Raw genomic sequence first — 23,032 nt, 5'->3', positions numbered from 1 at the left:
GTGAATTGTGGGTAGCCGAAGGTCAAAATGTATACATAAGTTGCTTTCCTACGCATCCCTCTGAACACTGACGTTAACTGTCTTATACTTCCCTCTACTGACCATTTCTACACTCTACAATCTGATACCGCCCTCAGTCTCCACTCATTATAAAGTACCACATAACTGGTACTACTGATACTGGTACTTTATCTATTAATATGCGCTTTCCAGATACACATACATATGCAGCATATATATATATATATATATATATATATATATATATATATATATATATATATATATATATATATATATATATATAAATATTTTGTTTTCCTTTCTCACACTAAGAAAAGAAAAAAGAGTACAAAGCTTCTCGCTGGGGCTGTACCTTGTTTTTTGTACAGTAAAGATTATAAACATCATCATCATCAACTAAATATATGTGTCAAGAAGATCCAAAATTTTCATACATTTCTAAATTAAAAATTTATAACAATATTATATTTTGTTTATAAGTTCAATGGCACAGAATACTGAATTTACCTTTTGGCTGGTTAAATGGTACAAATCTGTACTCCCTGCTGATAGGAAAGACTTTGTACTTTAGAGGGAACACATCTGAACCGGTAAAGACCAATTTGAAACCTTTGAGGGAACAATTAAGTTTTCCCTTGAGTGCAAATATATTTACTACTATTCTTGCCATTAATAATCTGGGATAAAGTGATCTATCTATCTCTCCATCTATCCACCATTTACAATCTCTGTCTGCCAGTATTGTCTCCTGTCCAGTGATGGTATAGTTACTTTGAAAAAGTAATCCGATTACTGATTACTCCTTTAAAAAGTAACTTAGTTACTTTATGGATTACTTGATTTTAAAAGTAACTAAGTTACTTTACAAGTTACTTTATTAGTTACTTTAAGCAGCTGCACACACCACGTCCCGCCGCCTTAACATAAAAATTATAACCAGTTTTACCAATACTCCCTTTATTGGAAAATGCATTTTTAACAGCATCAATGTATCTCTAGACATTTAAAGTTGAACTATTTATTTTTATAAAATTAAAAGACCATTTCTCTTGAATTAACTTAACATAAATAATTTTTTTATAAAAAATAAAATATGGTCTTTCTTGATTTCACTTAACATAAATACTTGTTTTTATAAAAAAAATATAAAATAAAGAAAGTATTTCTTGACCTGACATATTTAACACTGTAAAACTGAATATTGAACCTGTTGTTCTCTGCAGGGCAGCAAGGAGTGGTTTGATAAAACAAAACCGTGTATATGGTCGAGGCCAGGGATCACATATATGCAGACGTTGTCCAATGCGGACCCAAACCGATAAACTACTGAGAAGGATTTAATTTTGACAGTGTTCATTTAAAGCGTCAGAACTTTTGTTAAAACTTTTTGTTTTAATTAAGTGGTAAATATTATTTAACATTTCTAAATTGTAATGCTTAAGAATGTTGTAAATAAAGATGAATTGCGATATCAGTTTTAACATTTTGTAGGAATTAATATCTTAAATAGTGTCATAATAATAATTAGTTGAGGCATTCTAACATAAGTATGGTTAAACAATGTAAATTAATTGTAAAGTGCTACTGATGCATCTGAGGCCAAATATCTTAAAGCAGGATTCCTCTACTGTAATTGTATATTTTGGTTTGTGGTAGACAGATTTACCTCAAACCAAAAGGATAGGTATGTGGTTTTAGCAGGTGTCCATTTCAGTCATAATCAAGTGATCACCATGAATTTATTTTGAAAGTTACATTTTTTGTAGCTTGTATTTTTTTCCTTTTCAAATTTCATATTGTTTTTACAGACCATTTTTACTGAAAGATGTTACTGATCTCTATGTATCACATGCAGAGGGGGAACAAAAAAAAGTTTTAGATTTGATTTGCTCACTTGGCATTTTTTGAAAGGCAAAATAATGTAGTAATATGCTCAAAATCATGTAACTTAAATATATAATTATATTAAATTATGGTCCTCCAACCTCTGTGGAGTTGTGGGTGCTAATTTGTAATTTGAACAAGTATTTCTAATAAAACAGATGTTTTATTAATGTATAATTTATGTTATTGGATGAATAAAGGGATACTGCAGTGTCTCATGGAACCTGGTAAGACAAGCAGACTGTAAGAACTGTGATTTTTTTTTCTCTGTTTTTCTAGTGTGTATGCTGACCTCGGACAGTACTTCTGAAATGCTAATGCTTATCTTTTGGAATTTGATTCCTTTGATTCTTATTTTTTAAAGCATCAGAAAGTTATCAGTATATTTCTGTATGCAGGGCTTAATTTTGCACATGTAAATCCCAAAGCTTTAATCGCTTTAAAAGTTGTATATAGATATTTCTCAGAGTTGCACAGACAATTGTAGGCAGACCACCAGTCACAATAAATTTGAATGAATAACCTTCAATAATAAATTACTGGCCAATACATTGAGGTAACACTTCATGATCAGCATCAAACCTACTATCCCATGACTTGTAGAAGTAATGTCAGTGTAATTCCTAAGTGGTCAAACATCACATAGAGGCGAGTTGTTGAAAATTACACTTTGGTTTTAAGTAAAACAAAAAGGTGTAACAACACTGAGAGCCTTTGTATATTACCAGATACATTATTTATATAAATTCAATTAAAGGAACAACTTTCACTGAAATACAAAACTGAAATTGTCCTTGAAGCTGACATGACCTTATCAACCTTATCATATTTGGGAATATGAGACACATGGGATAATCAGCTTTTAACTTCAGAACATCTCTGTTCATTACATTAATAATAAATCAATAATTTCTGATTTATTCTTTCAGTGTTTAGTTGAAGTGTTAAAAAGTGGTTGAATGTGGGCATCAAATCCACATTTAATAAAATATTAAAATTAATTTTTTTCCATAAACACATTTCAAGAAACTTAGCGATAGTGTGATCAAATAAACAGACAAAAGTGATAGCAATAAAAAAAACATTTATTGACAAAGTTAAGAAACAAACAAAATTAAGAACAGTTAAAAAAAAAAAAAGTGTCCAAACCTCTTTTGAGTAAGCACAAAGGAGACAGCGGCAAAGAAAATTCTCTCAGAAAGAGAGATAGAAACCTTGAGAGGAACCCATACTCCTTGGGTCAATACACAAATTAAAAATGTAAAAATCTGAAAAAGACAAAGAGCATAAACATTAAATGAAACAAAAATACATACAATGCAAATATAAAATCCCGTATAAAGACATACAATTAATAAACCCGCCTTTAATTTTTATAAAAAAATAAATAAAAAATAATATATAATTAAGTACAGAAAGATTAATAGTAAAATAGTAAAAGGTAAGTACAATATTAATTGATTAAAGCACTAAAAGACAAACGTTAAAATGTTTTTAATGAATATAAGCCCAAAATAAGACTAAAACACCAATACAATAACCATTAATAAAGCAAGTAACTAAGCAATAAAAGAAATATATACAAAAAGTGTATGGATTAAAACACTAACAGTATACTACATAAAGATAAATACAGTTAAGTAATTAATAAACATCAAAAGATAAACAATATCAAGATAAAAGGATTAAAGCCTTAAGTACATGAACACAAATACAAAACAGGAAGCAATTAAAAGCATACAATACACAAAACGATTAAAACATTTATATAGTTAAAGAAAATCATTACCTTTTTAAAAGTATGGAATCAATAGCTTTATTAATACCTGCTATTTTCCTTAGGTGTGTTTTATAAAAAAAACCTCTAAACTAGAGTATAGAGCTGGGCGATATGGCCGAAAAAAAAAAATCTTAGATTTTTTTTTTTTAAATCCAATTTTCGATTTAAATCGTTTTCTTCCCCCTACTAAAAATCAAACTAAAGATGATAAAGAAATGGTTAAAACTAGTTCTTATTTAATTTGTTTTCACTTAAAATGTTCCATTTGTGGTTAAAGTGCAACCAGAAACAAGCAAAAAAAAAACTATTGTAAACAGTGAGAACATCTAGTGACTTTTAGAAAGCTTTCTCCAACATAGTTTAGGTACTGACACAATGCACCCTCAAACTTAAAAAATAAATAAATAAATAAACACACCCTTAAAAACAAATAGAAATAAATAAAATGGTGCCCATTTTTTTTTTTTTTTGATAAAACTTACAAAGTACACAATAGAAAACAAGTACAATTTATATGCTCTTAAGTAAATTCTTTTCCCTATTGGGCTAGAATTGCAAAACAAAGCATTTAAATAAGTGCCAGTGTTCTATAAAATGAGATCTTTTCTCATGAATATGCAAAACATCTTAACTTGTAGTGCATACAAAACCTGGTACACGGTTGGAAGATGTGCCAGGGACAGTTCCTTGTTTAACGTTGAATGGTGAACTGGTGCTGCTGCTGCGTTCATTCCTATGGTAGTAGCACTTCTCCCACTCCGCTACATGCTTCTGTTTAAGGTATAGTGATAAATTGGTTCACCTTACAGCGAGGACCTGTTTGGTCTACGTCCGCCGCTGCAAAACCGAACCAACTCCAGATCACGGAGCCAGTTGCTCTTAAGCTCCGCCGTCATGTGTTTTGTGTATGTGTGTGTGTGCGCGCACGTGTGTGTTTGTGCGTGCAAGGGAGGGAGGGAGGGAGTGAGGGAGGGGCGGGGGGTGCGCGCGCTGGAGGGAGGGAGGTATGGAGGGAGCTAGCTAAGCTCACTCTGTGCCCACAGAGGAGCGTCTGTGGTGAAAAAGAAAACTCAGAGAAAATCGATTTTCATAAAAACACATTGTCCTTAACTATAAATTCGAATTTATCGATAAAATCGATTAATCGCCCAGCTCTACTAGAGAACTCTCTAAACTAGAGATTGAAAATATAGATTTTTTAAAATTATTATTATTATTGTTTTATATGGTACCTGACTGAGGTGTGCCTGATGTGGTGGCTGTGTCGTGGTGTATACTTAGCCAGGGGTCATAGAGCAGATGGTGGAGAGATGATCTGAGACTTCTTTGAGGTGATCTCCGTGCTGGTGTTGAAGGGTCACCTCTCACACACAGCAGGATGATTCCTATCTGCAACACTGTGGAGGATTTGGCCTCATGGGTAAACCACTCATGAGGAAGGTCCTGAAAAGTAAATTAGAGACAGTGACTGAGCGTTAAGGAATGTTTTTGACCTGAATCTCTATTCAGTAATGGTAGCTTCTACGAAGACAGTTCTCTGCCTGTAGTGTTCACTGAAAACCCATACCAGAAGAACAGAAGATGAAGGCGTGGTTCCTAACTGTACATCTGAACCAGGATGTTCTATGGCTTGAGGTCACAGTGCAGAACCCCTCTGGCATGGACCTCAATCACGCCTTCAACTAGCTGCCTTAGAAGTACCTGCAGAGTACACAGAGCACATTCTAGTAAAGTTAAATTGGCTGAAATTTATCCCAACATTTGCAATACTTGTGATTGTCGGCACGCTGCCACGTTCAATAAAAAAAAAATATATAAGTACCTACAGAGTGTAAGAAACAGACAGAAGAAAATTACAGTCGCTATAGAACAGGCTAACAGTTATTCAGTGGGTAGCTGCTACATTAAGGGTGAAGAGAGAAGAGTGTTCAGGTACCTAACGATTTTCCAATGATTTCACAGAGTCAGGATAAAATCACGAGAGTCTGGCTAGAGTCGAGCTGCAGTTGAGTTGCGGTCGTGTTATCTCAATCGTTAAGTGTAAGGTGGTTACGATTGAAAGTTTTAGTCAGTCGGGTTTGGGTACTGGCGCTCCGATAAAATCAACTGGGTTTGTTTTTTATTTATTAGCAGTGTGAGCAGCAGCTGTAAGATCGAAAGAGCGTATTACACCTCTCTGTTTGGAAATATTTTAAAGTGGACTGCAAAGGCAGGATTTTACAAGATGGGAAGGAAAAAAATGTACATTCAACAACAAACATGATTTACCACCTGAGAAACAATAAGCACCCAGCACAATCCTCCCAGTACACTGCAGACACTCAGTACAATTAGCAACAGCACTGCCAACACATTTCTCTGTGTGTGTTTCCGTCCCTTAATTAGTTCCCCTGGTAAGTCAGTAATAAGAACAAATAGAGTAATAATATTAAGCTATTAATGTATTAACATATATTCATTAAGCTCTTTTGGGTGGGGATGGAGAAGGTGGAGTGGCCAGTGCTTCAGCTGGAGCTCCAGGACACTGAGGATGTTGTGTCTTTTGGAACTGGGCCTGATTTTACAGAACAGAAACAAAACAGTTCATGGTAGCTGTATCAATTTATCCAATAAAGTAGATCTACAGGTCTTACTTTATATAAATAAAACTAACCGACGTAAAAAATATGCATGAAAATGTTCAGGACATCCAGAATGGCAAGTATTTAAAAACACGGTCCAGTGTTAATTTTTTGTAACATGTTTAAAGTCTATACTATCTAAGACAAATACAGCAACTTTTCTAAAATTACACTCTTCTACTGCAGCACAGACGTACACTCCCTCCTTAAAAAATGCTCAAAACCAGAAAAAAAAAAAAAAAAAAAAAAACACACCCTGGGAGGTTAGCTCTTTAAATAGCTTTTGACCAGCATAGGTAATGTTTATTTCTGGATGATCAGCTGGACTCAGCAGGGCCAACATTAGTAGCCTAGTCTTTTAAAAGTAATTAACTCATTTTTTAAAACCCATAAAGTCCAGTAACAGCTGTGTTTATTTGTTTTTTAAAGTCACTGGTTAGCTGCGGGTGTAACTTCACAGACCGCGATCTCAGTTCACAATTATGCAGCCACACATCTTATAAAATCTCCTGCTCCTAACCAAATATCCAGCACAACAAACCCAGCTTTAAACCCAAACCATCGCTGTATAAACAGAGACAGAGGAGAAGTTTTCTTTCAGTGTTTTCTGACAGAAACTGTGAGGATTCAAAAAAAAGACAAGAGTGTGTTTACTAATCCGTTACTCGTTTGTGATGAAGTTAACGCTAACTTGCAACGGATTCACGCGGTTAGTTAATAGTATGCAAAATGCAGTGAATGCTGCTGTTTGGGGTCAAAATAAACTAAACACCTTAGGTAATAATCATGGACTGCAGAAAACTAAGCCGGAGACACAACAAACGCTAGCTCTGTAAGTTAGTTGTCTAACGGAGTTACGTTAAGTGCATAAACTGCCTGCACAGATCAGAACATAACAGCAGCTTACCTTTTCATGTTAAATCCACGACGAAAGCATTCTTTTCTCACATCTTTATAAAATCCAGTTGCAGCGTCACCTGCTTGTTCAGAAACAAAACAAACACCCAGCGCCGTTTAAGAGCTGATTCACGACCTTCTCTCCCACCACAGGGTGTGTTTTTCTCAATCAGCAGCAGCTTTTAAACCACGCTGTAGTTCAGTAATAAGATCGCGTTTCACCGAGAGCTGAAACAGCCAGTTTCCAGCAAATTTCTGAATCTTATTAATACTGAATTAAAGTATGGTAATCTGGCTAATGTTAAAAAGTCAACTAGCTTTTTACCAAAACACTTTTAGTTAATTTATACCTAAATTTAGCGGTGACGAATAAAAAATAAATAAAAAAAAGGGGGGGGGGGGGGGGGCGTCTGCGCATGCGCGAATATTAGCGGCCGTCTGCGCATGCGCGAATATTAGCAGCCGTCTGCGCATGCGCGAATATTTGCGGCCGTCTGCGCATGCGCGAATATTAGCGGCCGACTGCGCATGCGCGAATATTAGCGGCCGACTGCGCATGCGCGAATATTAGCGGCCGTCTGCGCATGAGCCAATATTCGCGCATGCGCAGTCGGCCGCAAATATTCGCGCATGCGCAGACGGCCGCAAATATTCGCGCATGCGCAGACGGCCGCAAATATTCGCGCATGCGCAGACGGCCGCTAATATTCGCGCATGCGCAGACGGCCGCAAATATTCGCGCATGCGCAGACGGCCGCAAATATTCGCGCATGCGCAGTCGGCCGCTAATATTCGCGCATGCGCAGTCGGCCGCAAATATTCGCGCATGCGCAGTCGGCCGCAAATATTCGCGCATGCGCAGACGGCCGCAAATATTCGCGCATGCGCAGACGGCCGCTAATATTCGCGCATGCGCAGACGGCCGCAAATATTCGCGCATGCGCAGACGGCCGCAAATATTCGCGCATGCGCAGACGGCCGCAAATATTCGCGCATGCGCAGACGCCCCCCCCCCCCCCCTTTTTTTTATTTATTTTTTATTCGTCACCGCTAAATTTAGGTATAAATTAACTAAAAGTGTTTTGGTAAAAAGCTAGTTGACTTTTTTAACATTAGCCAGATTACCATACTTTAATTCAGTATTAATAAGATTCAGAAATTAAATATCTACAACTACCCTGCCGAATTAGACCGGAGTACCGAGAAGAGCTCTCATGCCTGTTAGGTATTTTAACTACCGTTAGCCAACTGGCTGTTTCAGCTCTCGGTGAAACGCGATCTTATTACTGAACTACAGCGTGGTTTAAAAGCTGCTGCTGATTGAGAAAAACACACCCTGTGCTGGGAGAGAAGATCGTGAATCAGCTCTTAAACGGTGCTGGGTGTTTGTTTTGTTTCTGAACAAGCAGGTGCTGCTGCAGGTAATCGAGCTAACTGTAGCTAATTAGCTTAGCCGGTTGAGCTAACTGTAGCTAATTAGCTTAGCCGGTTGAGCTAACTGTAGCTAATTAGCTTAGCCAGCCATGCTCCACTCGCTAGCTCGCTAACGTTAGCTATCTTTCAGCGTTATTCGCCATTAACACGCTTTAAATAGTGGTAAGACTATTTAAAGCGTGTTAATGGCGAATAACGCTGTAAGATAGCTAACGTTAGCGAGCTAGCGAGTGGAGGATGGCTGGCTAAGATAATTAGCTACAGTTAGCTCGATTACCTGCAGCAGCACCTGCTCGTTCAGAAACAAAACAAACACCCAGCGCCGTTTAAGTATCATAATAAGACCGCGCTTCACCGAGAGCTGAAACAGTCAGCTAACTAAATTACTCACCGGGACTTACAGAGCTCCGCCGCGCTGCTCTAATCTAATCCGGCAGGGTAATAATCACTATCGGTGCTGAAGGCCCGCTGGAGGCCCGCTAGTGCCGCTGTTTTAAGACTGAGGGGCTTTAAATGAAAACAGAGTAAATGGGAAACACAATAAAGAGCAGCGCAGCGGACCTTCAGCACCAGAGTGAAGAAATACTGGATTATTTGACCCAATATTAATAACTGTTCCCCATAAAACACAGCGAGGCTTTGGACTCCTGCAGTCCCCATGCAGCTCCCGGAGAAAAGGACGTCTTTGTTGTGGCTACTGATTCAGTGGAGTGGAGCCACGACCATTCAAAACTAGGTTCGGGGTTTTTTTGTTGCCCGAAAGGTTTTTAATTTGTGTGTTTTAATATATTCATTATATGTTATATTGTATTAAAACGTGAGATATAAACGTAAATAATCATAATTTAATAGGAACGGTGAAATATATTATTTTAATTATATTAAATATCATGCCTCAAAATCTCAGATCTCCCCCTCTTTTCCAGTGACTTTGGTTTCTTCCAAAAGTCTGTTGATGAGAGGGCGGGCGGAGCTGGACTGGAGAAAGAGGGCCGGCGTTCTGTCGAATTCTGCTACCTTGTCGAACCGTGCTGCCCCAATGAATATTTAACTGTAAAAATACAAAAGAAGCACTATTTTAGGGCATGCACCCAGTGATATTCCAGTAGATGTACGTTAGTAGATTTGGAGTGCATAATTCATTGTACCATGGCAAAGTTATAGTAAATATAGCTCATTACAAACTGCTTTTGTATTTATTTATGATAATAAGTGTAATTTGTAGTTTCCATTTACACTTCTGTGCAATGATAGTGCGTCTAGGTTGTGTAATGCACATAACGCCCCCTAAACCAGATTAATTATACATAAAACACGAGAAATAATTAAATTGTGTAGGTCGGCGCATGCGCAGTACCTTTGGGAAGCATGTATCGATGGGTAGCAAAATTCGACAGAACACCGGACTAAAAAAACTGTTTTTAACACACCTTGGGTTTGGGCTGTATTCACTCAGTCGCAGTTAAATAAACTCACTGGCCATTTAGGAATCACTTAGACCAGAATTATAATAGAATAAACAATAAAATAATAAAATGTTATATAAAATCTAAAAAAAAAATCACCAGTGTCAGTGGCTGTCTTTACACTACAAGCCTCAAGTGTTTTTTTATTTTATATAATTTTTTTGTCAAACAGCACACATGCTCTCAATATTTTTTTGGCTGCTCTGCCAATGCTGGCTGATAATGACAGCAGTAAGGGCATGAATACTGGCAAACAGATGCATGAAATCCACAAATAAAGAAATATGAAATTTGCAGTGGCCTTTTTTATGCCCAATCAGTTTGAAGACTGAGAACATATGTCTGCACTCCCCTCCAAAGGAATTGGGCGGAAAAAGCATTATTAAAAGATGAATAATGAAGACTGGAAATTGGAAATCAGTTAATTACAACTTTGTCAGTGTGTCCAGGCCCGGAGTGGCTAATCGGGAGATTCGTGAGGATTCCCGATGGGCCGGCTGTGTCTGCTGAAGTGTCTTATTGTGTACCTTGGGGAAGATGTGGGCAGTTATTAAGGAGTATATGCTGGTGTTTTACCGGAGTCAAGCTATCCGCGCGTATACGCGCGATTTTACGGTAAACAGACGCGCAGGAGGAGAGCACGCTAAAAAACACAGAGAGAGACAGACACGTTTCAGTCGGTTATATTAATTCAGACATACATTAAGCCCAGAAACGAGAAGAAAACGGATTAAAATAACTCACCTCACTGTAGATTTAGTGCAGTACATTATCTATTTGATATAATACCATAACAATCCCATCGGTTTTTAAGAGAGAGAGAGAGTTTTATATTAATATTACTTTTTCAATCCATGCTTCAAATTAAATTTCTCATGAGTTTCCCAAAAGGCCAAAACAGATCCAGTACCTCTTAAAAGAGTCCATCCTAGACTATTACCTCTGCAAATTTGGGTAAATTGCACTGTATTGTTTATTTTATATTAATAAAAAAAATGTATGCATGTTTAAAATTAAATTTCTCATGATTTTTCCATAATGCCAAAACAGATCAATGACCATTTGAAAGAGTCCAACCTAGGCTATGACTTTTGGCAAATGTCACTGTATTGTTTATTTTATATTCATTTTTATTTTTATTCATGCTTAAAATAAATTTTCTCATGATTTTCCCATAATGCCAAAACAGCTTCACTACCATTTGAAAGAGTATGTTCTAGCCTATGACTCCTGCAAGTTTGGGCAAATTTCACTGTATTGTTTATTTTATATTCATTTTTGTATTTTTTTTATCATGCTTAAAATTCAATTTCTCATGATTTTCCCATAATGCCAAAACAGGTCCACTACCATTTGAAATAGTCTGTCCTAGGCTATCACCTCTGCATATTTCACTGTATTGTTTATTTTATATTATTATTATTATTTTTTTATTCATGTTTAAAATTACATTTCTCATGATTTTCTTATAATGCCAAAACAGGTCCACTACAATCTGAAAGAGTAAAACATAGGCTATGACTCCTGCAAGTTTGGGCAAATTTCACTGTATTGTTTATTTTATATTAATTTTATAATGTTTTATTCAGGCTTAAAATTAAATTTCTCATGATTTTCCCATAATGCCAAAACAGTTCCACTACCATTTGAAAGAGTCTGTCCAAGGCTATGACTCCTGCACGTTTGGGCAAATTTCACTGTATTGTTTATTTTATATATATATATATATATATATATATATATATATATATATATATATATATATATATATATATTTTTTTTTTATTCATGTTTAAAATTAAATTACTCATGATTTTCCCATAATGCCAAAACAGGTCCATGACCATTTGAAAGAGTACAACATAGGCTATGACTCCTGCAAGTTTGGGCAAATTTCACTGTATTGTTTATTTTATATTCATTTGTTTTATTTTTTTATTCATGTTTAAAATTAAATTACTACTGATTTTCCCATAATGCCAAAACAGTTCCAATACAATTTGAAAGAGTAAAACATAGGCTATGACTCCTGCAAGTTTGGGCAAATTTCACTGTATTGTTTATTTTATATACATTTATTTTATATACATTTTTAAGCATAAATAAAAAAAAAATATATTATAAAATAATCAATACAGTAAAATTTGCCCAAACTTGCAGAGGTGATAGCCTATGTTGTACTCTTTCAAATGGTCATCGACCTGTTTTGGCATTATGGGAAAATCATGAGTAATTTAATTTTAAGCATGAGTAAAAAAAAAAAAAAAAATTAATATAAAATAAACAATACAGTGAAATTTGCCCAAACTTACAGGAGTCATAGTCTAGGACAGACTCTTTCAAATGGTCATGGACCTGTTTTGGCATTATAGGAAAATCATGAGAAATTTAATTTTAAGCATGAAATTTGCCCAAACTTGCAGAGGTGATAGCCTAGGACAGACTCTTTCAAATGGTAGTGGACCTGTTTTGGCATTATGGGAAAATCATGAGAAATTTAATTTTAAACATGAATAAAAAAAAACAATTAATATAAAATAAACAATACAGTGAAATTTGCCCAAACTTGCAGGAGTCATAGACTATGTTCTGTAAGAAAGAACATATCCAAAGATCCTCTCGCTAACACGGACCAGGAAGCTTCCAGCGCTGCCTGACTTCAGCAAATCCTCCGCCTCCTCACAAGTAATAATACCTGTGTACAAAGAGAAAGAGCTCAAATCAAAAACGTTTAATCACGTATTTCAATTTATTGACTGTAAGATAATTATTTATTATGTTACTAATATTGCAAACAAATATAAAGAAATAGCATTAATCCTTTGAAATAATAATAATAACAAACCCAGTAATTATAAGCAGAACACTTAGACAGAGAGAGAGAGGTTTTTCTTGGATTAAAGCTCACAGATGGCCCACACTTTGAACTCACCATGAAACCAGGGGGCAACTCGACTCTCGCCTTGCTGTAAACAAACTCTGAGGGTCTGCTCCTCTTTAAACCAGCGAATAATTTCATCCCTGCTGGACGTCGACAGCGACCGGCGCATACCTGGCTTCCTGTTGATCATAACAGAAAAAAACGAATTCAGAAAAGCTTTAAGAAAGACAAGCTGTCTGACTGCCTCTCTCATACCAGAAAATCCTACATGACATCAGCTCTACAAGCCCAGGAAACAATAGAGGGTTAAACTGATAAGCATATATGACACAGCCTAGAGCAGTGATGGTATAGTTACTTTGAAAAAGTAATCCGATTACTGATTACTCCTTAAAAAAAACTTAGTTACTTTATGGATTACGCGATGTGTGTGTGTGTGTGTGAGGTGGAGAGAGAGAGAGAGAGAGAGAGAGAGAGAGAGAGAGAGAGAGAGATAACGCACAGTGACTTGGATAAGTAACTTTAATCTGATTACTGCATTGGAAATAGTAACGCGTTAGATTACTCGTTACTGAAAAAAAGAGTCAGATTAGAGTAACGCGTTACTAAGTAACGCGTTACTGACATCACTGCTCCTGTCCCTGACCCCAAATAAATCTCAATTATATATTTAGTGAACTATTTCAGTGTACTACTTTTTTATAAACACTATCCCTAGACTTAAAACTAGAGTTTCTCTATTTTGTTCTGGATCCTTTTTAGTGGATCTTCATGATAGCTGTACTTTGTAGCTAATATTCAGCTTTACCTGCTTATTATAGCTCTGGGAAGGTGAGCAGACATTCTGGGAATGTAAAGGCTGTGGATGGATCTAAAAGTAAAAGTAGACTGACACTTCCCCCGGAGAGCGCACCCTTAACTTCAGCACTCTGTACCTGACGTATTACCTTTACACACACTCACTCTTTAGAAAAGTACGAGTCTGACCTGTCTCTCACTCGCAGCTGCTAAAGACACACCTTGCTGTACATTATTACACACATTTCTAACTGAACCAGTTTAAAGAGCTAAATTGAGACACAACTGATGTCTATTGATTTTATTTTTAACCCTTAAGACAATTTTAAATTGTTTTGCATAATTTTTAAATGTTAAAGTATGACTTAAAGTTATTCAGAATGGTGTGGTGTGAAACACTTTGTACTGAACTTTTTGCGAACTCTTTAAGTCAGACCAAAATTCTGAAAAAAGTTCTCTCACAGAAAGTTACTGTTGTTGAATTTCACTTATTCCAATTATGTTTAGCTTATATTTTCACTTAAAATTTTTATTCTTATAAATTCTAATAGCAATCAGTGGTGGCTCAGTGGTAAGAGGACAGGGCCATCGACAAGGTTTTGGGTTCGATACCCTGGTTTGAGCAACTCTAACTGCGCAACAGAGGTATGGCTGCCCAATGGTCTGGGCATATATTATCACTGTGTGTGTGGGTGTGAATATGAATTTAATTTAATTAGTTAATTATTTTATGCAATTCACATATAAATTGAACACACAAACATGCTCTGAATGATTAATAATATGATATAATTTGCAAGGTTTATATACAGGTTAGATATACAGTTACATATGATTTTTATTTATTTTTTATTGTTTTGCAGAAAAGGACATGCCCAGGTTTATTTTACTGTCATTTTCCTTATCCCATAGAAGTGTTGCTGAACAGATTACACACAGCCACAGCAATGCTAATCGTTAGGTGTATGACCTTGTAATGTTTGTGTAGTTAAATGTGAGAGAGCGGGGTCTAATAAAAAAGTGGAGAGAGAATGGGTTGGCCCTCAAATACCAGCCCAGTATTCACCATCCTGTTTATTACATGGGACCTTGAGGTCTTCTCCAGTGATGTTATCTTTTATCGGGTTGGTCTGTAATCATGTTCGCCTTGTTAGAAGGAAACTTCAGATTCTGTTTACATATTATCATTATATAGTCCAAATTAGTTTATTTTAACCCAAAAGAGACCATGGTGTCACAGACCCTTTAGAAACTGAGTAAAGTCCCTTTACTTTAACTTATTAAGTGCATCAGTGATGCACACTAATATGTAAATAAGATTGTAAAAACTGTAGTTCACTGCTTGGCACTCTTATTGTTTTCCTCTGTCTAAACTCTTCTGAGTTTCTCAGTAGAAAAGAATAATGTTTTAACCAGAAGCAATATCAATAAAACTGCTTAACACACTAACTCACAGGTGGCAAAAGCGGGCAAGCTTCACACAACAGGTGAAGAACAATTGATAAAAGATGTGATGATATGTATACTAGTGCCTCTCAAAAATTAAAATGTCAATAAAAAAAAATTTATTTCAGTAAATCAGTAAAAATGTGAAACCCATGTATAGATGTATTACACACAGTGATCTATTTTTAGCATTTTCTTTATTTTATTGTTGATAATTATGGCTTGCAGCCAATGAAAAAAAAAAAATCAGTGTCTCAGAAAATGTTAATATACTTTTGGCAGTATGGGCAGTGTGCCTGCTGGAAATCTGCATCTCCCTCACTGATTGTAGAAACTTTACACTAGACCTCAAACAGCTTGGACTGTGTGTCTTTCCACTCTTCCTCCAGACTCTGGTCCCTTGATTTCCAAATGAAATGCAAAATTTTCTGACGGTCAGTGACGATTTGGAGAGCCATGTAATCTGCTGGTGTTGAAGCTGTGTACATGAGTTTACATTTTTAACCTAATTACTAAAATGAAATAACTTTTAAATGATATTCATTTTTTTTTTAGATACACTAATATGTGTGGATTACATGTCTAGATTATTGTGTATAAATAAGCACGTGTGTGGTACATGGGTTCCCGTGAAATAGACTGTTGGTAGTTTTTAGTTTTAGTTTGGTTATTGGTGATAGACAGTCTAAAAAGTTTGAGAACCTCTGAGTTAAATGATTCTCATTTTAAGAAGCAAACTGTTTATTCTATTGGAGTGAGGGGGTGGAGTATTCCTCGTGCACTGGCCTTGCCTTCACTGTATGGACCCCACCCAGGGGTCAGCAGCCACACCTAGCTATTATACCTAAATTGCGAAAGGCCGCGGTGGAGCTCGTGCGTAAAGTATACCTGTTTCAGTGTTATTGATGCGGTCCTGCAGGTAAGTCCGGGTCTGTGCTACCTGCCTGCCTGCTTTCTGAAGGAGGAGTTTTAATACATTTACTTCCTCATCTGACAGCAGCGGGTCCGGAAGGCAGCTATTCATGACTGTATGATACAATAAGGTAAGATTTTTTTTCACAGAATAACCTCTCAGCTCTTCCCTCAGCAGCGGCTTACTCCACATATTACTGACTGTATTAAAACAGTGATTCTATTAAACGGAAACGGGTGTGGTTCGTCTGCGCGATACTGAAACGACTTTTCAGAGGCGTCTGCGCGAACCTGAGGCCAAGTTATAAACCCTCAGTGACTGAGTTTATCTAATTCGTAGAATCGTTTCGCTTCTACAAACCGCGTTAAAGCCGGTTTAACTCGTGTAACTCATGTTGGTTTATTTAATATTACGCATGAAAGGAAGTTGCCAGGAAGCGTGGCGCGATTTTTCGTTTTAGCACCCGTTTTCCAACAGGTACCGCCCTCCCGCGTTTCGATTGGTTAGTAGTTTGCACTGGCAAGTGTTTGTCCAATCAGGCAGCGCTATATTATGTGGCGTCACTGCAGAGCGCAATAACACATTTGATTTATATTATATACATTAATACAACTCTAGTCTCAGGTTTCGACTGTAAAAAAAAAAGAATAACACACCTGAAATAATGAATAAAAAAACTACACCGGTTTTTGTTTTATAAATAAATAAAACTGTCAGATAATTATCATTTTTGTAATTAAAAATAGCAAAAATCAGTTTTTATAAAAAAAGTGTTGTCTATATTTGATTTTTATTTTATTTTATTTATTTATTTTTTGCTTTCTGTCTTTATAGTTAATCATCCCTATTATTTTATAGTTTATTATCTTATTGTTTATTGTGACCGGAAATTTATCAACTCACTCCACATATTCCTGTGGAAGTCACATGAGTACAACCTGGGCTAGGTGGATCCAGGTGGGCATGGGCTCTGGGTGGGTTTGTACAGCCTATCTAGGCCCCATGTGTAGAGTACAACCCAGAAACCCACAAACTAAACTTTCTGGTTTCTAGTTCCGCGTGATCATGTGCTCTTTGGGAAAGCATTGCACTGTAACTGTATGAAGGTACATGTCCTCCTAGTCCTTGTCTGTTTAATTAATTAATTAGTTTACTCCGTGCACAGTCTATTACACGAGTCTTTATGCAGGCTTCTGTTGTTTAAAACAGCTGAATGTTTTAAATATGTTCAACGCAGTCGAGCCTGTTGTGGTGACGTAGGGGGCCTCTTGGCTATCCAATCAGCTGCTTGTGCGTTTCATCCACTAACCAATCAGATGCGTTGGCTAGCATATTAGCTTTAGCATCGCTGCTAGTTTAGCCGGGATTTCAATGCAGACAGTATGTTAGCAGCAGCATTTTGTTGTTCTGCTCTGTTCACTGTTCCTAAATCAGTACAACGGAAAGGCTTAGTATTGTTATATGTGCCTCAGCGCGGATATAGGCTCGCTATCCCCGCTGCTCTGCTCTGATAGCTACAATAGCTTTAGCATCGCTGCTAACGCGAGCCTGTTAGCTTAGCTGGTTAGCATTGTGTCGCAGGTCAGAGTTCAGAGTTGATATGAGCTCAGCGTCACTCTGAGCCGCTCAGCGCGGGGGAGAGGCTAGCGGATACCGGCGGCGTTAGGCTGGAGCTAGGCTAGCTGAACCAGATATGGAAGGTCTACCAGAGATCTGAGCTGTTTTACCTACAGTAGATCAGGTTTATCTGCTGTGGGCGATATACCGAGCCTGGGAGCGGTTTAATGGATCGGTTTGTTGGATCCGTTTAACTTAACGTTAGATGATAAGTGTGAGGAACAGTTTAGAGGATCAGTGAAATGGAGTAGTTTAGAGGAGCAGTGTGAAGATCAGTTTAGAGGAACAGTTTAATGGATCTGTTTAGATGATCAGTTCAGGGGAGCAGTGTGAGCATCAGCGAGTGAGGGCATCTGAGGTGTGGAATGGCTGGGCTGTGTGAAGTTTAGAATTTAGTCTTCTGCTTATGCTCTCCTGGTCTCTCAACATGAACAGGATTCAGCTGAAACGCTCCAGGATCTTGAGGATGGCTCTGAATGACTCGGGTCCTGCGGATCAGGAGGGCAGGGAGCCTTTCTTGGTCCGGGCGGTGAAGATAGCCCTGGTGGTGGCTCTCTACTGGTTCGTGTCCATCACGATGGTGTTCCTCAACAACTACCTGCTGGACAGTAAGGACCTGGACGCCCCGCTCTTCGTCACCTTCTTCCAGTGCATCGTGTCTGTCTGCCTGTGCGGGGTCATGAACGTGCTCTCCATCATGTACCCATCCTGCGTGGACTTCCCCTCCATCAAAGTGGACCTGAAGGTGTCCCGGGAGATCATGCCCCTGTCCGTGGTCTTCATCTCCATGATCACCTTCAATAACCTGTGCCTGAAGAACGTGGGGGTCGCCTTCTACACCGTGGGTCGGTCCCTGAGCACGGTCTTCAACGTGCTGCTGTCCTACGTGATCCTGAAGCAGACCACCTCCATGTACGCGATGCTGTGCTGTGGGGTCATCCTTGGTGAGTTTGGAGCTGGTGCTCCACATGCCTTTTAATACCATTACTTACTAGCACTGCTCACTCAGCTAAAGTACAAACGTTTAACAAACATTTACTGTTTATTTGTATAATTGAACCAATTGCAAACCAAAGACAAAACATTCAATGTGCAAAAATGACAGTAAATTACAGTTAATATATTGTTTTGTTTGTCTAAAAGTTTTGAAATGGTGAGTCCCTTCCTCAAACTTTGTAATAACATCTATTCTAACTATCTAACAATTCCAGAAGACTGTAGAAGTAATAATAGTGAAACTAACACTACTACTACTAATATGTTTAATTATATAGAAGCTTTTTAAAACCCAGGGTGAAACACAGTTTGGTTTCTGGCAAAATACATCCTACATAAGGTGCAGAATAGCAAGATGCAAACAGATACATTCTGGGTGTGTCATCTGTGACAGACCAAGCTGTAAATGACAAAAGGAGTGTGTAAGGTAACACGGCAGGATCTTCACAGGTGTAAGTGAGACAGGTTTCTAGGTCAGGGGCTTCTGGTCATATCCACACAGGACTAGGGAAGCTGCAGTTTGACTTTCAGTTAAGAAACAGCACCTGATTCTTGTGGCTCTCAGTCATTGTAAAACCTACATCCGTAACAACCCTTTAGATATATGACCTTTACTGCTGGGCTAGGCCCACATACTTTCACCTTCATTTCCAACCCATCATCATACACTGAAAAAATAATGGTGCTTGAAAATTGTCTGAGCAATGTAAAGATTATGTACCAGTCGAAGGCTTTTCTTACACACACACAGACCTCTGTTACAAACATTCTTCCTTTTTGGAACCAAACCAGATTTTTTATGGCCTCACTCAAGTAATCATTTAAGGCTAAGTCTGCACGATATGACCAAAAATTAATATCCCGACAATAATTTATCACGATATAGCATATTTTGTACAAAGTTCAAAGTTTTTTTTATATAAAGTAACCCCACAATTCCCATAGAATTTTATTACATATGAATTACGCTCAAGTAAAAGTGTTTTTAAGTCATTTATTTATTTATATATTTATGGAAAAACTGTTAATTTAACAAAAAGGACTAACATACTTTTCACTTTTACTGTTCAACTGAAAGGAAGTTGTGCATTTTACGGTGTTTAACGAGTTAAACACTTTTAATTAAGTTTCCTTACTGTCCTGCACATTTTCAGACTTTCACTGCCTTAACTCACCCCTGCTATTCTCAAAGCAGTTATTAATGAGCTGGTTATTAATGAGCTGGCCAATCAATCATGATCATCTGATTTTTCTCTGACCTTTCTAGGTGGTTTCTGGCTCGGTGTGGATCAGGAAGGTGAAGCGGGCTCCCTCTCGTGGTCCGGTGTGTTTTTTGGTGTTCTTGCCAGTGCCTGCGTCTCCCTAAACGCCATCTACACAAAGAAGGTGATGCCAGTTGTGGACGGAAGCATCTGGAAGCTGTCCTACTACAACAACCTAAACGCCTGCGCCCTGTTCCTACCTCTTATGATCGTGTTCGGGGAGTTTGGACGCCTGGCTTCGTTCTCCCAGCTATTGAACATGAACTTTTGGGGTATGATGGTGGTGGGTGGAGTCTTTGGCTTTGCCATTGGTTATGTTACAGGCCTGCAGATAAAGTACACCAGTCCGTTAACGCACAATGTGTCTGGCACAGCCAAGGCGTGTGCTCAGACTGTGCTGGCAGTGATGTATTACCACACCAGCAAAAGCGGACTGTGGTGGACCAGTAACCTAATGGTGCTGGGAGGATCTTCTGCATACACGTGGGTCAAAGGCCTGGAGATGAAGAAACCTTCTCCTCCTCCTCGGGAATCTTCAGAAGATGAAGAGAAGCTGTTAAAAGGGGACTCTGGAGTGTAAAAGAAAGAAAAACTCTCTCTTTCGTGCTGGAATGTAAAAAAGAAACGTAATGTTGTCATCAAGATGATGATGATGATGAAGATGAACTTCGCTGTTTGGCGAAAAGGGACCAGTGGGGAAAAACAGTCCATTTGGAAAAGAAATTAGAATCATATATTTTTAAGAAAAGCTCTAGCATTTTTCAACCTATGTCAATGTCTTTTCCTGCTTCTGTACTGTACTGTTGAAACACAGACAATTGTTTCAGCACATTTTACAATATATAGAGCTGCAAGAACTAAAAGCTTGTTTACTTTAAACACATATGTATGATGGAAGTCAATGAGCAGTTAGTCGATATTTTACACAAATTAACCTGAGGAATATTGTGGCTGTGAAGTGAAGTACACAATATTAACAGCTGTTACTCTCAAAATGACCGAATGCAGTTTTGGAACAGTCACTGTGTTAGTGGTGTACTATATCATCACTGTTATGCAACAACCATGTGTCTCTATTTTTTTGTTTTACACTTATAAATCTTGTAGGTGTTCTTTATATTGTATTCAAGTTTTATGTTTAATGGACCAATAATCATTTTTTTTTTTTTTTTTACATTTTGGAGACGACAACAAAATAAGGGCCAACTTTTTAGTAAAAATTCATGAATCAGTACTTTCCCATTATTAGCTTGCGTCAGCCTTCGCCAGTCACATAAACAGACCATAGCATTGGTGTTTGTGCGAGACAACATGCAAAAACAGGGAAAAAAAAAGGAAAAACTGACTAGGCAAGATGCTAGATCCAGTGTCTGAACCTGCAGTTAGTGTTTCTGCTGGATAATGAGCAGCAGCAGCAAACACAATACAGTCTTGTTTTTAACTGTACAGGGCTGCTGCTATTTCCTCATTCAGTTGCTGTAGTGACATACAGTATCTAACAAATGAGCACACCCCTCACACTTTTGTAATTATTTTATTAAATACTTTCATGGGACAACACTGAAGATATGACACTTTGATACAGTGTGAAGTAACAGTGTAAATATACTGCTCCTTCAGAATAACTCAACACACACAACCATTAATGTCTAAACCCCGACAACAAAACTGAGTGAAAATAGCCAAATTATGGCCAGTTTGCCTCTTTCCTTCCCTGGGCTCATGTAACTTGTTAGTGTTACAAGGTCTAAGTTGTACATGGGGCACACGTGTGTTAAATTTGGTGTGATCACTTTATTTCACATTTTAATCTGGACGCTAACTTAGGCTGTGCAATTAACTGTATTTTTAACGTTGCAATATTTGTTTGCAACAACAGAGGGAGATTGTAAGATTGTAATCATGTGACATAACTAGACTGAAGGTAGAGCGAGGTAGAGGTTTATAGTGAACACACAAACCAGACTTCCTCGTTCCTAATGCTGAAAAAAATCAGATCTAAAATTGATATCAAGAAATCTTAACGGTATTATCACACCACACATTTTTTCGATATTGTGCACCCCTATTGCCAACATGCTCAGAAACCTGTAATAACCCTGCGCACAACACTGTGCTCCTCACGATTTACTGTTTTCTTTCCTGAAAAAACACTTCCTCCTCTGTTGCACACATTCCAGCTTTATTTACAGGCATTTTTTTTCACACGGATGTGTACTGACTCAGCATCTAGCCATTGACTTCCATTAATCTATGGTTTTTGTGGGATTTCTCAGTGTTTTCAGTGAAACATGTTGATGTTATTGTCTGTGGGAATCAACTGTATATTACAAGTGCAATAGATAGAAGTTCCGTTGGTTGATAAACAAAGTTTTGGGTTTATTTGTTTATAATAAACCAGGAAGATCCAGTACTGGTGCAAACTTTAGTGAGACTAATGTCTCATATACTGGGTGTTAATGTTATCTTTAAGTTAGTCTATATGGGTTTTGCACTACATGTGCGTGTGTGTATGTGTGTTTTTGTGTGTATATTATTTGACCACACTTGAACTGAAAACCTTATTTTTTCTTAGTAAAGTAACTTGATTTAAAATGCCTTGTAATAAGTATAATTATTAAATAATTTTTTGGGAGATATAAGAATGATCTGATTCACCTTTTGCTTTGTTCACATATGGACCTTACCTGCCATGAGATTCTGCAGATTTAAAGCTGTGGGTTACTTACAGCTTTCAGTTCATTTTTCAGTCATTGTTTAGAATAGTCCTCCAACCAGAAACATCCGGCCAACAGTGTCCTGTGGACGGTGTCCTGTATGCACTGATGAAGGACTAGAGGATGAGCAACACTGTAAACTGTACTGGAGCAGATTCAGAGTTTCTGTCTCTGACTTTACTTTATCTACAAGGAGGAGCAGGCGTATGTAGGCAAGTAAGTGAACACAGGGCAGAGTTCTTGCACTATTTTAGAAGTCAAATTTAATGCTTTTAAAACTTTAATAAATAAAATTA

The 23,032-nt window shown here is 37.5% G+C and overlaps 1 protein-coding gene and 2 long non-coding RNA genes across 11 annotated transcripts in view; 2 read left to right on the top strand and 1 right to left on the bottom strand.

Annotated features, from left to right (window-relative positions):
• Positions 1-2,975: 2,975 nt before the first annotated feature.
• LOC125782217 (uncharacterized) overlaps positions 2,976-23,032 on the bottom strand; it is a 530,592-nt gene continuing 510,535 nt past the window's right edge. For 4 of the 8 annotated variants that reach the window (XR_007424832.1, XR_007424831.1, XR_007424829.1 and 1 more), the window contains 2 exons: positions 5,256-6,242; positions 2,976-5,131 (listed from right to left, as the gene is read on the bottom strand). This is a non-coding gene — a long non-coding RNA (uncharacterized LOC125782217). Of the gene's footprint in view, positions 5,132-5,255; positions 6,243-7,216; positions 7,495-8,929; positions 9,717-23,032 lie in introns of those variants that run through there. The other 4 variants (XR_007424827.1, XR_007424830.1, XR_007424825.1 and 1 more) reach the window with 4 other exon arrangements.
• On the top strand, positions 5,311-6,322 carry LOC125782222 (uncharacterized). The gene is made up of 2 exons (XR_007424837.1): positions 5,311-5,396; positions 6,152-6,322. It is a non-coding gene; the product is annotated as an uncharacterized LOC125782222 (long non-coding RNA).
• slc35c1 (solute carrier family 35 member C1) lies at positions 16,109-22,650 on the top strand. Of its 2 annotated transcripts, XM_007236235.4 has the most exons (3): positions 16,109-16,274; positions 18,197-18,705; positions 20,025-22,650. In XM_007236235.4, exons 2-3 carry the CDS (start codon positions 18,228-18,230, stop codon positions 20,597-20,599), a joined length of 1,053 nt encoding a protein of 350 aa, XP_007236297.3. In that variant the 5' UTR covers positions 16,109-16,274; positions 18,197-18,227; the 3' UTR covers positions 20,600-22,650. The 2 variants fall into 2 exon arrangements, with proteins under 2 accessions (XP_007236297.3, XP_007236296.3); XM_007236234.4 differs by lacking the exon at positions 16,109-16,274 and having other exon boundaries at positions 17,083-18,705.

Source organism: Astyanax mexicanus, chromosome 16, assembly GCF_023375975.1.
Source record: "Astyanax mexicanus isolate ESR-SI-001 chromosome 16, AstMex3_surface, whole genome shotgun sequence".
Lineage (NCBI taxonomy): Eukaryota > Metazoa > Chordata > Actinopteri > Characiformes > Acestrorhamphidae > Astyanax > Astyanax mexicanus.
Note: the sequence above shows the minus strand (reverse complement) of the source record. Positions and strands in the feature narration are given on the sequence as shown.